Here is a 16,435-nt window from a genome sequence, read left to right on the forward strand (position 1 = left end):
AGTCAGAAGCAATATATTTTGATTAAAAATAGATATCTCAAAAGTTTGTATATTTTTCAAATTTCACGGCGAATCATTAGCACCCATAAGATTTGATTTTTTGACACGACAATCAAAACTACTGTAGGTCATCTTTCAATATAGATCGTATATTTTTCCGTGTCTATTGATTGATTACCTCGCATTACACTTGAGACGTGAACGTCGACGCTTAATCGAAAATGGTTTTCTCTGTGGTGTTTGAGATTCATGCTCACTTGAATCGTCACTGGATTCACAATGTTTATGTTCTTTTGGTAATTTGCCGTAGCAATGTAATGAATTTGGTCGAAATCTTGGATTCGTTCGTATTTGATTGCATTTTGCGCAAGCACTTGCCGATTGTGGTCGATTTTCAGACAAAGGACGACATACGGCGGGCACCACACCGTCACCTAAACTATCCATTCGAAATGGCAGTTCCATGGAAGGTTTAAAACGAAGATTTCGATACACTAAATCCGATATATCGTCTTCACTACTACTTTCACTGCTAAATAAATCACTATTTGACATTGGGTATCGTTCTAATATACGATCATTTATCGCTCTCTGTGCCCGTAACTGTACTTTCGAGTAATCCATTTTTTGTGTGCGAATTACGTCCTACTAAGCAATGAAATTCAGTTTGACTGGCCTATTTTGCTGAGTCTACAAATCTTTGAAACGAAAAAAAATTCACAAACGCACTGAGAACGTGTACACTTTGTTTGATCATCGTTGAAGTATGCCAAACAACTGTAGACCTAAACGACATTACATTTCTGCTTTCGTTGCGGTTTCATATGATACTTATGATAGTATTCAATTTAACTTCATTACCACTAATTTCATTCTCTTTTCATTTACAGTTCTATTTATGATGGTTCACAACCGCACTTAGTCGCCTTCATTTTCTTGAATGAAGTCAAAAGTGTCAAAGGTCAAGCGAAACAAAAAATTGAAAATGAAGAATCAGAACGCACAAATTGTTGTTGACTATGACATGAACATGAAAAGTGTTTGACAGCACAGTGTTAGAAAACAAAAATGTGATCACCGAAAGATTTATTGTTTTGAAAATATTTTCGTTGCTTCTTTTACATTGTGTTCGTTTGTTGCTCATTATGTTGGCGATAAAATAAACAACATCAAATGAGAATAGGGATTTTCAAATTAACTAAAACTAGCTTTAGATACACTTATCAGCGGTAAGGTTGACTTTCTAACTAGAATTGTGAATGAAAGAGAATGAAATGTCCACTGGTCGTTTTATTACTTCAATTTAAAGCACCAAGAATGCGATAGGAAAGAGGAAAAAAAAAAGTGAACATTTTTTTTATCGTTTATGACATTCTATCGTCTGGTGTAATAAAAGGAGCTTAGACAACTTAAAATGTCGTACGTCAAGCGCGTTTTTTGTTGGTTCTACAGAGAAATTCACTTGATGTAAATTGAAACGTATCTCGGTAAGACGATCAAATGCTACTGAAACTGATTTTGATCGGGTCAACCAGAGGAACACCATATTTTTAGAATGAATTTCTCGGGAAAATGTTTTAAAGATATGCGAAGATGCAAATTTTGTGTGAATTTTTTTACGTGGGTTTGTGACAACAATTTTCTCATTTGACACATACACAACTCTCAGTTCAATACATTTTACGAAACGGAATAATAATCGCTGTATTTTCCTGTTTTTATCTTTTACTTTTCGTATGCGATTTTCCAATTCAAATTTTCCGACATAAATGTCAACACTGTCGTCATTGTATGGCCTGGCCACCAACTGAAATAAACAAAACAACACTTCAAAAATGAGCTGTCTGCGCGCCTGCGTCAACTATTTATTTCTGTTTTCATTTCAATGCGATGCGTTCAACTCATACAAAACAGAAGAAGAAGCATTTGAACGCATGACACATTTGCCATTTATTCGACGCATTTTTAAATCATATGGAAAATATTACAACGGTGATTCGTCTTTATTGATTTCCTTTTTATCACCATCCTACTTTTTGGCTTTTACAGTACATTTCAATCATCAAAATTCAAATTTATTGGTTTTTCTGTACGGAAAAGAAAGAAAACCCATTCAAAAATCATTTGGACGCTAACTCAAATGAAAAACCTTTCATATTCATTTGGCAGGCATTCAACAAATATGAGCATTGACGAAATAGCTCAGACATCATAAAAATTAAAGCTGTTAAACTATCTCGTTATAACTCGAATCTCTTCAGAAATTATTGCCAATATATTTATCAAAATGGACACACAAACGATGAGGTAGTACGCAAGGTGTCAACATCTGTTTGATAATCCTACTGTGCCTTAACTGTGATTTGTGAATGTCTACTTGTCGTGCGTTTGATTTTTTGTTTTACGATTCTAATTTTGGCGTCCGCATATTATGTACGATATATCCGACATTCGTCTTCATTAGTATACTTTCACGCAGTCGAGCTCAATGCCTTTACCATGAACAACAATGTATGCTATATGGTGAGTGATTAAATTTGGAATGCATCCATAAAATACTCAAACGGTTGAATGATTGAATGCAATTAATCTAATTGCACAGTATTTATTGAACTGGGCAGACAAAATCCTACTTCAGAATCGACCAAAGCCCGTATGGCCATAAAATGCGGAAAACATATTTCGAATACAGTTTGATTTTAGATTATAATCGAAGTCATTTCCTTTATACGGGCATTGGTCTATTAAACATTAATTTAATTGGATGTTTCAATTGAGATTATTTTGTTATTTTATCTCGATAGTGATTTTGTTTGCGAACATTTTAGTCTGATTGTTTTTCTTTAATTTAGTAAGTCGAATGAAAAAGTATTTTGCAAAATCAAGAATTCTATGTACCATTTGATTGAACCTGGGCATTGGTTTTATACGAAAATCTGTGGACTGTGAGATTTTCTATTTTATTCTCTCACATCACGTCAACAAAATATACATTCAACTTGAAGAATTGAAATAGATATTCTCATCGAACTCAAGTTAATGACACTTTACACATTGAAGTATATACACTCAGAAAAATTAAGCGCCAAAAGTTATTGCCTTTTGCTATAATTAATTCACTTTCTATTCTTGACAAACACTCCAAAACTGTTAAACACACGTCAGACTTTTTATATCTTTATCTCTGTGTTTTAAGTATCTTATGATAAAATTAAATATTTATCATTTTCAATTTCTTCAGTTATGAAATGAGTCATATTGTTATTATTGTTTTTGACTCGATATTTATTTATGTTAGTATCTGTGTATAAAATATAAATCCAATTCGAAATGTCGACTAGAGAAATGCTGAATACGAGAAAATAAAGTAAGATTATGAATCACCACGTTTTCGCCTGAGTTCTTTTTTCTTCTTTACAATAAACAATTTAATGATATAAAAAAGCTTCAGTAAATCCTTCTACTTCATCAGACCCCTTTGAAAAGTCAATAGCAAAGAACTGTGTGGCAGTCTCAAGAAAATGAATTCAGGTTGGTATTTTCTTATTTGATTTGTTTCATCTTGGAAATTTAAACATGGAATATTTTCGGTATTTTTTCATTATTTTTCTCTTCTTCACAGATCAAAAAGATGTTCATGCGAAAGAATCGAGATCCGATCGAGTACATTGGAGTACGTACAATATCATGGTCACGGATCACCTGAGGAGAATTAATACAGATGTTATGCACAATATAGTGGAAAATGCACTCACCCAGTCAAATTCCAGTCTCCAAGATGAAAAAAAATCAAACGAATTGCATAAAAAATGAAGTTTCAATTTTTTCAGCCGAAATAAAAATTTTGTAAATTCAAGAGGAAATCAAAGGATAACCCATACATTTTTAAATCAAACTCGTGTCAAATTGATCTTTTCTTTAAGCATAATGTGCGATGTGATATGTACTTTAAATCTTTTAAATTTCATTAAATGTTTATTGATCAGACTTTTATTATTATGATTATGTTTATTTTGATATTTATTCAATTACAAATTTATATTTTAAAATAAACTTCAATTCGAAATGCTGACAACGAGCAAAGTAAGTATAATTGTGAATGTTGTGAATCACCAGTTTTTCGAATGAAATTGTTCTGCCCAATAAACAATCTGATGATATAAAAGAGTCACAGTGTGTTCTAGATCACACCATTTTTGTAAAATCAGTAGGAAAGGACAGTACATTCACTTTTTGAATAATGAGCTCAGGTTTGTATTTTCATTGTATAATTTTGATTTTTTAGAACAATCATTATGAATTTTATTTTACAATTATTTTGATGTTTTTTCTCTTTTTTATCTACAAATAAAGAAGGAAAGCAATCATATTCCGGCCAATGTTGTGGGATCCAATGGAACTTCAAGTCCAGTTCTTCTACAGAACAGCATAAGACGTTTGATGGAAGCAAAACAATCTACACAAAGGAAGCAACCAAATCTACTAGCTATCACGTTGCGACCAAGAAGTGCTGCTGTTGTATAAATTGAATTGTCAAAAAATATAAAATACCAAAAGTGTTACTTTTACCAGATTTTATTTCTTGAAATGAATAAAATGCTGCAAAACTAAAAGTTGCACTGTTATCATTGCATATGTGAAAGTGGTTTATTTTTAATTTCATGGCAAAAATCAATGAAAACCGTGACCAGACTTCTCTGTGTGTCGATCTTAACGAATTAGAAGTGGTCGTTTTTACTATTTATGTCCCTTGAACAAGAGCACGTAACGTTTTCAAGCATGCTTTTCGATCATGATATTATTTGAAGAAGAAACAATTAAATGAATGCTCGGGAGAGGCAAAAAAAAACCTCGACAGAGAATCGTTAATGGAACTAATTTTAGTTGTTTAGCCGACGAAATAACAATGTCAATACACTCTGTGCTCTTGCAATTGCGAATTAAAAGTCATAATTGTTTTTAGACGGTTGTTGTTGTTTTTTTCGCCATCTGCGATTGTGTAGACGCCATTTTTCGTTCGTTGAACAATAATAAATATTGATGCAGTTTCACTTAAGATGCACCTAATTCTATGGGGTTTTTTCCTCATTTTCTGGTGCAAATGCGTTCATTACGGAATCGGTTAGTTTTCTCTGAAGACATAACGAACAGAAAAAAAATGATTTCTTTGCATTTCTGGTGCGTCAAAGAAGAACTTGAAATAGGAAGTACAAACACAATGTATGCATGTTTATTTAATCATATGCCGAGACAGACGGAGAGAAAAATATCGTCTATTGTTTACATGTTTATGAATTGGCGCTGCACAGAAACCAAATGAAAAAAAAAATCCATTCTGAAAACGTTACATTGATTATTTTGCATACTGTAGGTTGAAATGGAAATGAATTACTTATATTCTTCAAGCATTTGATTCGAAAGTTGCAGACAAGTGTTAATAAGTGAACTCTGAACTGGCATAAATCCGTAATTTAATTAGCTCTTTGGCATTTCTTCATTTTGCCTTCACTTCTTTGTGTAGAAAAAAGAAACAGAAATACTACTACTACTACTGGTTCCAGAGCATAAAACACTCTCTTGAAATTGTCGAAGTTAAAAGTAACGTTTCTCTCTGTTCTTTTTATTTCAACGAACGAATTGTAAATTACTATGAATCATTTGACAGCCGAGACACTTATGTTTTCAACTATTCATTTTTTCTTCTTTATCTTTGCTGAAGAAGATGCTTTTATTTAAAGAAAATGTCACCACGTCTGCTGTTTTACTGTTGCCGTTGTGTTGACATGGTCTTTGCTTCGTTTTTATACTATAAATGGAGCGATTGCTTTAATTAGATTTACTGTTGCCCAGCTCATATTTGGAATGCTGTATTCATGTCACATCAAATACAAAAACTATATGATTTACTGCGAATGTAAGAGCATTTATTCAATTACACGCAGTATTTATGTTTGAAAAAAAGTTAAAGCAGCTGAAAAAAAATGTGAATTCAACCAAGTTCTAGCCAACGTGCTGATGGAGAAAGGCTTGACTATATTGAATCGCACATTCGAAGCAATTTTCCAATTTGTAATTTTCTCAATATAAATAAACGGTGTGTATTCAATACGCGCACACTGTTTATATACGAATATCTGCTGACAGTATATATAATTTTTTTTATTAGAAATTATCATTTCTTTCATATTTAAATTCTACTCTCACCACATCACTTAACGCATACATGTTTGACGTGCAGAATGTTACATTCCTGATGCGTGCCCAATCATTATTTATACCGAACTGTAAAGCATTGACATTATCCAAATTAGTTTGATAAATAATGCTTTTCCAATAAAATATAAATTTATTTCAAGTCTCGTCTGTTGATCCACAACAAATTTGGATTTTCATTCATCAGTATAACACATTTTTTTGATGTCTTAATATCTTTTCACGTCTTGTATGCTCACAATGTTGAAATGACAAACAATAAATTTGATTGCTTTTAAAATCAAATATTTCTTATGTGAACTTTCAAATTTCAAAACAAATCGCGACCATGAGCACAAAGCAAAACCTCAAAAATGTGGCTTTGGCTTAAATGGATTTTTTTATTCGTTTTAAATTTCATTCTTGGTCGCAGCGGTCACAGTTTATCAACATGAATGGGCTTATTATGAAATATTGTTGCAATTGAATGCATTGTAAACTCTGATGGGCTCGAAACCATTTCCTTCCGGTGCGAAAGCGAAAAATTCCCGACAAACGATGTGAACGTACATGCACTGTTACAAGATTCAAATAAAACCAGAAATTCATATGATCAACATTCTCGGCATGAGCCTGGACCGTCTCCAACCGAATGAATCCAATAGAATGTGTAACATTCATGTGTTTATGTTATGGCTACTGTTTTGTTGCACATGAAACCTAACTGATTTCACTATATTTTCAAATTGTGATAAGACATCTCTCTCGCTGAGTTGTTTTATCCTATAGAACAGATTCACAATTTTAATTGGCCAATTAATTAGAATACACTATAGTTTCATTCGCTTAATACACAGTCATTTGCACATTGTGTGCAAAAGCTGAACCATTTCCGGGCTGTTAAATCATATGTATGACATGGAAAAAAACACACACATTTTTATTATGTATCAAAAGAAGCGACTCACCTTTCCGTTACGCGTCCATCCTTTTTGTCATCACTCATTGTTTTCTGTGGGTTTGCATCTGGAAACAAATGTTAACAATAAACCAATTAAAAATGAATTCAATATGACATGAAGATTTAACGCAATAAACATATACACATCCGGCGCACAAGTTACGCACACTGCATTTTTATAAAATGTTTTCGTTCAGTAGCTTCATTGATTTCAGTTCAGTTAGTGTCAATTAAATCTTAGTTCCATTTAATTAGAACTATTTCTATTTTTATCATATTGGTTCAAGCGCAAGAAAAAAAAGACTTAATGAATGAAGATGTAAAAAGAAAACAGCGTAGAAAATGCATATATAAAAAGAAATATTCTTTTTCGAATATAATGTGCGTGTGTCATGTGGTTTATGGAATCTGTATCTGTACAGGGAGGGAGAGCAATTTACGTCTCAGGAGGAGGAATATCAAAATGAATTATGAATTGAAACGAAACACTTTTGAATTTTTTTTTATATAGATTTGAAGAACATGCAATTGGGCGTGGGTTCAAGTTCATGGACCGATGGACTTGCCTCATAAAAATGTCTATTGATTTAATTTCCAAATAGGAATTTTATTAATTTCTCAAGAGACAAAAAAAGATCGTGTCTCAGTGATGATTAACATATTCACGTATGAGAGACGAGGGAATCAGGTCTATAGATTCTCTTTTTTTTCTTCAAATTAAGGTTGATCATAAATTTTTCTAATTAAGAATATACGCGGAAAACTAGTATGATGACAAATTAACGCCTGTTCGCTTATACGTTGGTAAAAAGTGAACGGAGCGAACGATAAAGATCTGCAGTTATCAATGTTTAATTAAGAGTTTTTTTTCTCTGTTTGTACAGAGCTTATCAGTGATTCAGTATACAAATCAAAACACGCTGTAATTGGATGATTGAATTCAAGTAGCATATATATCGAGAATGAAAAAGAGCAGCAAGAGAGAGAAACGATTCGTTGAACTTTGTTCTTAACTCTTTTGAATGTTCCATGTGACTTCGAATGAGAAATTATGCATGGCGCGTACACTATGCTGAGTATATATAACTAAAAAATTTATGTGATGTGTAATGCACAGTGCGCATGAAATATCAAAAGCGAAAACAGTCAACACCGCGATGAAATTCATTACTCGGAATTATGAATATACTACAAAAACAGCATGCGTTTAAAAGAGAAGCGATTCGAATCTGTTCGTTTTTTTCTCATTTCACGCGCGAGCGTGTATTATGGGCTTATTGACGAAGGAAATCAGAAAGATCGCATCAAAAACGCGCTTTCGTTGAAACAATGCAGAGATTTTTTTTCCATTATGTATATGTGTACGCTTGTAAATAAATAAAATATTCGCTTGAGTCAATGATTCGGTTTACACAGTTTCGGTTGTTTTGTAGATCTTTTTTCTCTCGATAAATTTGTTCTCTTCCAAAACAATACCTTAAAAATGTAGAAGTGGAATAGTAATAAGAAAAAGAAGAAGTAGAAAATAGTTTGAAAATTGGTTGAACCAATTCACTGTTAGACAGTTGCACTGGCACATGCGGCAAAATCGCATGAATACTTAACACACTTTTCTAATACAACAACGACATTTCTAGAGAAAATTTCCAATGCAATTTCGCATAGTATGTGTACCGCATATGGAACGATTATACATAAATATACCTCGAAACGATCATTAGAAAATCCACAACGAAACCGCGTCGTTTCGAGGTCGGCTACAAACGATACGGTTTTTCAGTTGTCTTGTTTTAACAGAAAATGCTGATCAAGCGATTCTCTCTCTCTCTCTTTCTGTATGCCTCTTTATGTAAACCATAACAAAAAAGTGATATTGGAAACAGATTTACGAATTCAACAAACAAATTTTCAAGCCAAAAACCGTATAAATTGCATTCGGTTTTAATGGTCAGCACCAAATAAACATGAGTTCGACTTACTCGCCTTACTGCCTACCGTACTTCACTATTTACAGTCATTGCGCAGCAATTATGCGCTTGTATATTTGAAAGATACACGCATACACCAGCAATTTTATAATAATATGCAATTGTTCTGTATGCTGCAAGAGAACCGCGATTTCAGCGATTATTCGCTTTGTATACATATTCCTCCCTCTCTGTGTCTCTGTTTTGTTTATATTCCCTTTGTTTAAATACCAACGGATTTGTTTCTATTTGAGATAGTTTGGATAATAGGCCTTTGTTTTCAGGAATCGAAACACTTGAATTATTTTCCAAAACTCATACTACTGTTTTTAGTTACTAAATGCTAAATATGTTCTATATGCCGTAGTGGAGTAGCTTTTTGTAGTATTGTATGTCATCTGATGACGCCAGACATTTTGTCAAATCCCTTTGTTATAACCGCAAATTAAATGAGATCACCAAATGTCATACTGTCTCATTTGTGGTGAAACGAGATAGTGTACTTTTTTTTAACGGTATAACCGAATACAAAGCGATAATTATTTGGTTCAATAGATACACGAGCCAATATCGATACACGAGCCATGGATTTTGGCATAGGTCGTGAAAAAAACAGTTATGCTATTTTAGATTGTAGTCGATGGTTTGAAGCAAATATGGATTACGGAATTTCATGTGGCTTACATACTATTGTTTATGTGTGACGGCGTTACTTCTGAATGCGATGCATTTTATTTCAAATCAAATTTTATATAATTTTGCTGAGCGAAGCGGTTTGATTACGACAGTTTGTGTCATTTTTCGTTCGAAAATTTTAGAACAATTGTCGGCACTGTTTGGGTGTAATTTTATCGAAGGCGGCGGCATTTTGATTTATATTTATTTGTGTGAATTATTTAAATATTCAAACAATTTTCAACAAACCAGAAGCGCACTGAAAATAAACAGCAAACGTACCTACATTGTTCGATATAATATGCCTAATTATTTTCGTTGGTATTATTAGAGAGCCTCAAAAAATAATATGTGAAAATAAACATGTGCGGCTTTTGAGTTTTGTTTTCGATTTTTCATTCCATATATTCATCTCGTTTTTCTCCAGCAACCATATACTTTTGAAAACAATAATTCATCACGCTTACGTGCTTTGATTCGTTCGGCTATTATTATTATTATTCAACCGAAGGAGTTGAATATAAAAAAATATATCATGAACATTACCCGAATGGAATAAATAAAAACGAAATGAAATACACAGAAAAAGAAAAAAACCTTATTTGTTCGGCTGAAAAAGAGTTGAGTTTGGAATTCTCAAGGATCAATCAGAGCCATCATTACATTGCCGAATCATTAATGTCTATTGTGTTAGTGATGGGAAATATTGAGTATAAAGACACACACTCTCTCTTCACGAAATCATGCATTTTCCTTTCTTATCGTCGACACTCGATTTGTTTCATGTGATTTAGAAAAAAAAAAGCGGGCAGTACAACACATATTCATTAGACAGACCTACATCACCAACCATCATCTTGGCGTTCGATCATGTTACAGTGTTACTGGCTCTCATGAATACTCGGTCAACAAATCTTCTACTTTTTTTCTTCTTTGTTTCTTTCGCTCTCTCTCTCTCTCGCTCTCTCTTTCCATCTCGTACTACGTAATTTAAACATCCATGATCACACATTCAACGCATACAACGTTGCCACGATTAAATTTGTTTTATTTTTCTTCACTTCATCATGTGGTTTTGCCGGTGCGTGATTTTCTACTTTGTGAGAAACAAGAAAAAATGGTAAGAAGAAGAGGTCGATACAAGAACAATTCATCTCAAGAACGAGTAAATGGACGCTCTAAATTGAACATTACCATAGCGTGCATGACTCATTAATATACACCATGTTACTGTTCAGTTGTTTCTTTTAGCACAATGTTCTTTTTTTGAAATTTTTTTAATGGAAATTACATAATTACTTGTCTGATCTTAAACTGACTGAGAACTTCATTTCATTCCATATCAAAACAATGTGTTAGGCATAGATTCGGCTTCGATCTCGCCTCAAACACACCAACAATTGTGCGTGTATTGTTGTTTCAATTCAATTTTGATCGGAAAGCAATCATATATGTAGATTAATCATGTATCACAAGTACAATTCCTGTTAAAATCGAACAAAAAGTTCGAAAGATACAATTGATTGAATGTCTATTTCTGGTTTTCGATGATAATTAAATCGAACTTGATAATAAAGTAGAATGAAAAACTTCGAGCTATCTAGATGTCTTATGACATTTAATAATCAAGCCATACTAGATACAATCGATTTCTATCACATCGCTTTGTGTTGTGAAAAAATGAAATATTCCAAGCATTCAAACGATTCACATGCAATAATATCACTTTTTATCTTTCATTGTTCATTCGAGTCAACATAAAAGAGTACTTGTACCCAAACATATTTGTGTTATGAGCATAAGAATGGCATATAGAATAAAAGCATTCAGAGTTATTTCCGTTTGGTGATAATGTGGTGCAATAAAAGGGAACAATATAAAGGCACCGACTGCTCGAAATGTATTATTTTTCTTCATAAGCTTGATCATGCGTGAAGTTCAAGGTTTTTTTAATTTGACCGCAATGAAACGCGGATTCTTTCTGATCATTCCAGCGATTAGCCATATTAAATAAATTTAAGGATCTTTTTTGGTCTACAAATCATTGCGACAAGAAAAAGAAAGAATGGAGTTTCTATTTCAAAATTGTAACTTACGTCACTTTCTTTAATTTCGTATTTTCTGGTTTGACTATTCAAAATGTGTAGTAAAATTGTTTGGAATAGACGTAACAATCAACTTAAGGTCTCAGACAATAATTCAATTTATGTTCAGGTAGAGAGAGAGAAAAAAATCAACCGAGACGCATTGCGGTACATAAAGTTGTGTTGGTGTTGTTTGATTCATATCGGTTTAATCGGCATTTTTTTTCATCAGTTTCTCTGTGTTTGGTTGTATCGTAACAAAATCCAAGTGAAAAAAAAAGACCAAATACCAGAATTATATTTAGAAGCACACATTCAGGAAATACCAAAACACACACATGTGTGTGTGAAAAATAGAGAGATTGATGGAAAAAGTAACTGAATGCTCAAATGGAAGCAACTCTGTCATATTCGGATTTTGTTTTTGGAATGTGTCTTTTGACAGGACACAATGTTATTACACTGCTACGAAATAATCCACGAGTGTATGTATAGATGGTTTGGAGTCTATACTATAGTCATAGACACAGACACAAAGCATTAAATATGAATCCCATGAATTAATATATAATTTGAGGGAACCATGATTGTAGACTGCAGTGTCTGGAATGCTGTTGTATGGTGTGTAGTTGTTTATATGTATACTTGTCTGACACTCGATGACTGAAGAACGGCTTGACGTCTTTTATTGCATTTTAGACAATTTTGTTTTTATTTCGGCATTTTACATATGCACGCTTTCAGTGGAATTACTCGAGTGCCCAAAATATTATATACAAAAAAATAATGCACAATCTTTCTCCAGCTTTTTTTATTCGTTCTCTTTTTATATTTTCTCTATTAAACTCACTTGATTTTCACGAGCCAAAAAAAAAATATATTGAAAAATTAAAATGGTTGAAGTGGAAAATGTTCAACTAACTCAAGAGCTATGCATAACCTTTAGTAAGGCGGTAGTTTTGTAAACATGCATGGTTTTTATATTATTATTTTTTAAAAACAGACCACACAGTTTTATTATTCAACATCCAGTTTCTTTGATACCAGAAGTTACTGACATAATCTCGCAGTTTGTTTGATCTGTACAAACTGCTTTGTTGACGTTTGAGTTTCTATTAACTTTAATTGAAATCAAAAGCAATTTGCCATGTCTTGCTATGTTATTAACATAGTACCTATCGTTGGAGGCGCTTACTTAACCGACTAACTTAGATACAAAAACAAAAAAAAAACAACACTAAATGTGTAAGCAACGATACAAACGATTTACTGTTCTTTTGCATTAAACTGGATTCGAGGGGAGAGAGAGAGAGGAAAGAAACGCATGCACACCTTTGATAAAATATTGATTGGTGAGTCATTGTTTAAAATGTAATCTAAATTCATGTCATTGGAAAATTGTGCGAGTAATATTTGTTTTCGTTGTGATTTATAATAGCGTTCGCACCGTATCCGATTATAAAGTAAACAAATGATTGTACATAACTTACCGCTACTAAGTCGATCGGCGATTAAATCCTCAATCAATTTTGGACACTCACGTTCAATGGCATAGCAAAATTCTTTGAATTTTTCGAAGCCGTTTCGTGCGATCACATCTATCAAAAATGTACACTTTTTCTCATCCAATTCGTTTTCACTGTCGATATTACATTTATTTGATTCACTGACATTGCCACTGCCATTGGTCGCATAACCGTTTGCTGTGTCCGATAAATTTTTTATAATCGGAGTTGATCCGTTATTCAAACCAAATTTACTATATTTATATTCCGATTGAATTTCACTCAATTGCTTTTGATTTGTTGCATTAAGCACTCCTTTTTGTGTGAGAACCGTCACCAATTCCGATTCATGTACATCTCGTATGATTTGTTTGCGATGTCGCATCAACAACGCACGAACTTCGTCCTCTTCGCTTGCCATTGCAATATAAACTAAAACCAACCGAACCAAATAATTTGTTGGCTTTGTTGCCAATGATGATTCTATGTTGTGTGTGCTGCACAGAGAGACGGTCGTACTTTTCTCTGCTTCATTTTCTTCTTCTTCTATCTCTCTCTCTCTTCATCAATGTACTAGATCACAAAACATCAAGCGACTCTTTCGGTTTTATGGAAACGTTGCCTGTTGTTAGCATAATAACAAAACAACACTCACACATGCACACGCATTTGAATTTTTAATTTTGCCTTATGTTCAATGCCTAAAACGATCCTCGTTTCAATGTGTGTGTGTGCATTTATGTCGGTGAATGTATACAGATATTTGTAGTGCTATCGATATCGTGCTCTTTCAACACGAACGAGAGAAGAAGGAAAAATAAATAATAATTTCACCAAACAAAGCGGTGCTTGGATTTCCTTTCACACACGCACACATACTTATACTACCAGGTGACGATGTAGCTATGTATTGACGGCGAGAATGGAGAAAGAAAAAATATCAAATAAAAACAACAAAGCAAACAACAATCAAATACAAACGTACACAAAAAAAAACTATCAACAACAGTTTTTCGACTATATCGTTCAAATAATATCGTCGTATTCGATTGTTGGATTGAATAAGAAGCAGTAGAAAAATGAAAGGAACTGCAGAAATTGTGAATAACATGAGAAAAGGGTCCCCGCACCACACGAAACACGCATGGAATGGAAATGCATCAATGTGTTATTGATTAACTAAATAAAGCAATTGCACCTCAAACTCCCGCTCGCGCTGTGCTTCATGCATAAACGTAGTCGCTGTTTTCGATGAATGGCACAGCACATGTTTGCGAGACATGCTTGTGGGTGTGCATTAGACCATTCGGCATAGCCAATTACCATAAGCGGCGAACGAAATTTGTAATAAAAACCATTTGATGAACTTAGCAACGGTCAAGCTTAAGATGGTGTTGTGACAAAAACTACTCATTTTGGACATCAAATCAATGGATTTTCTATATCAAAAATGGAGCTAGTTTTAAATACACATAATTAGTAACGGCGACACATTTTTAATTATCTACCACCTTTGATTGTGTTCATATTCAAATTTTTATTTGGACAAAATTGGAAGAAATCGTCTATTTGAATCATCGAATTGTGAATGAGTTTAACGTTGTCAGTGTCGACATCTAGCACACAACTGAAAACTATCTGTCAATCTGTCGAGAAAAGTCATTCAATGTTGACACATCGTTGAAGGTTTACAATATATATTACTCCATTGTTTAGTTGCTTAGAAAAAAGTGAAAACAATGTCAGATCAACAACTAAACAAAGACGGGATAATGGAGGATTCAAGTTCAGGAAATGTGGAAGATGAAGCAAAAAAGAATGACGATTTTCTGGCCAAAGCATCGATGACAGAGTCGTACAGTGAAATTTTAAATTCACCAACTACACATACAAATGAACTGCCCATTGAATCAAATGCATCAATAGTGATTCCAAGACGACGACCATCTTCATTAAATCGTCATCATTCTAGTCAATGTAAGTGTTTATTATTAAATTAATAATGGCAAAATGGAAAAACAATGACAATGCATTCAATTTTTTTAGCATCATTCCCCCATGGATCACTTCGTGTTGATGACGGCAATATGACACATTTTGTTGCAGATAATTTAGAGTATAAAATCAAAACAGCAAGTCCCAAAGATGGTAGGTCAATATTTCTTAAATTTTCAATGTACAGGCTGTAATGTGAGACTATTACGTTGTAAATACAGGAAAACACATGTCGAGAAACGATGTGCTACCAACTGAAACAGCAACAGAACAGATTCAACGACAATTCTTCACTGCTTTTCCACAAATTGACGCAAATGCACTGAACGATATTGAAATCGAAGCACAATATTTAGCAGCCAATTTGGATGGAATCACAGAAAATCTGGGCAATTTGTTACATTCGGTAAACTACCCAAATGCTCAACCGAAGTATATCACATTTAAATATTATTATCGTCTCCGTAGATTTCCTCAATAACTGCTGATAATGTTGACTGTTATAAAAATGCCGTAAATAAATTGACCGATTGCATGGATGCCAACATCAAAACAATGTACACGGTAATGGCAAAGACTGAGGAGCTATCGAACCAGATGAAAAACACAGAAGCACTAGCCTCAAGAATGTTAGTTGAATAGAATTGGTGGCTTTCATAAATTCAGGGTATACCTTTAATAATCTTTCGTGATTTCTTTTTACAGAAAAGACATCAAGCGGCTTGTAGACGTTATGGATAGTGCTGTTTAAGCTTGTAAACACTTTTTTGGCTTATAAGAGATCTTCGCTTGTGATTATCATTTGTCTCTGTTGCACAACTTACCCATCATCTCAAGACAAAACTATGCTATTTTGATACCAAGCTTAATTCTTAAGAAATTGATTTAAATATTATTTGATTTCAAGTTGTTTTCGATATGCAAACATTTACCCGTCTGAAGGACATTATTGATTGTAGGAGAAATGTAGAAAACTAAAAACAACTAACATTTAATAAAAACTTTCAAACAGCTTAAAGTCATCACATAAGATATTATATTTATTGATGCAATAAT

At 33.3% G+C, this 16,435-nt stretch overlaps 2 protein-coding genes across 3 annotated transcripts in view; one reads left to right on the plus strand and one right to left on the minus strand.

The window, feature by feature from the left end:
• Positions 1 to 13,797, minus strand: part of LOC116343080 (tight junction protein ZO-1) — a 41,495-nt gene extending 27,698 nt beyond the window's left edge. The window contains exons 1-2 of one of the 2 annotated variants that reach the window (XM_031770968.1): positions 13,370 to 13,797; positions 7,161 to 7,218 (exon numbers count right to left, since the gene is read on the minus strand). In XM_031770968.1, coding sequence (XP_031626828.1) covers positions 7,161 to 7,218; positions 13,370 to 13,769 — 458 coding nt within the window. In that variant the 5' untranslated portion in view covers positions 13,770 to 13,797. Of the gene's footprint in view, positions 1 to 178; positions 738 to 7,160; positions 7,219 to 13,369 lie in introns of those variants that run through there. The other variant, XM_031770969.1, reaches the window with a different exon arrangement.
• Positions 13,798 to 15,063: 1,266 nt separating this feature from the next.
• On the plus strand, positions 15,064 to 16,409 carry LOC116343119 (BLOC-1-related complex subunit 6). Its single transcript, XM_031771025.1, has 5 exons — positions 15,064 to 15,361; positions 15,431 to 15,532; positions 15,601 to 15,785; positions 15,848 to 16,008; positions 16,085 to 16,409. Exons 1-5 carry the CDS (start codon positions 15,124 to 15,126, stop codon positions 16,128 to 16,130), a joined length of 732 nt encoding a protein of 243 aa, XP_031626885.1. The 5' UTR covers positions 15,064 to 15,123; the 3' UTR covers positions 16,131 to 16,409.
• Positions 16,410 to 16,435: the final 26 nt, after the last annotated feature.

This window comes from Contarinia nasturtii, unplaced genomic scaffold, assembly GCF_009176525.2.
Source record: "Contarinia nasturtii isolate CC-2019 unplaced genomic scaffold, AAFC_CNas_1.1 Cnas_scaffold_928, whole genome shotgun sequence".
In the NCBI taxonomy this organism is placed as follows: domain Eukaryota; kingdom Metazoa; phylum Arthropoda; class Insecta; order Diptera; family Cecidomyiidae; genus Contarinia; species Contarinia nasturtii.

Excerpts from the sequence above, each read along its gene's own strand:
- LOC116343119 (XM_031771025.1), top strand. The coding sequence starts at position 15,124 with ATGTCAGATCAACAACTAAACAAAGACGGGATAATGGAGGATTCAAGT. Across the intron at positions 15,533-15,600 it reads AACAGCAAGTCCCAAAGATG|GAAAACACATGTCGAGAAAC; the intron begins GTAGGTCAATAT and ends TTGTAAATACAG. Across the intron at positions 16,009-16,084 it reads GAAGCACTAGCCTCAAGAAT|AAAAGACATCAAGCGGCTTG; the intron begins GTTAGTTGAATA and ends TTCTTTTTACAG.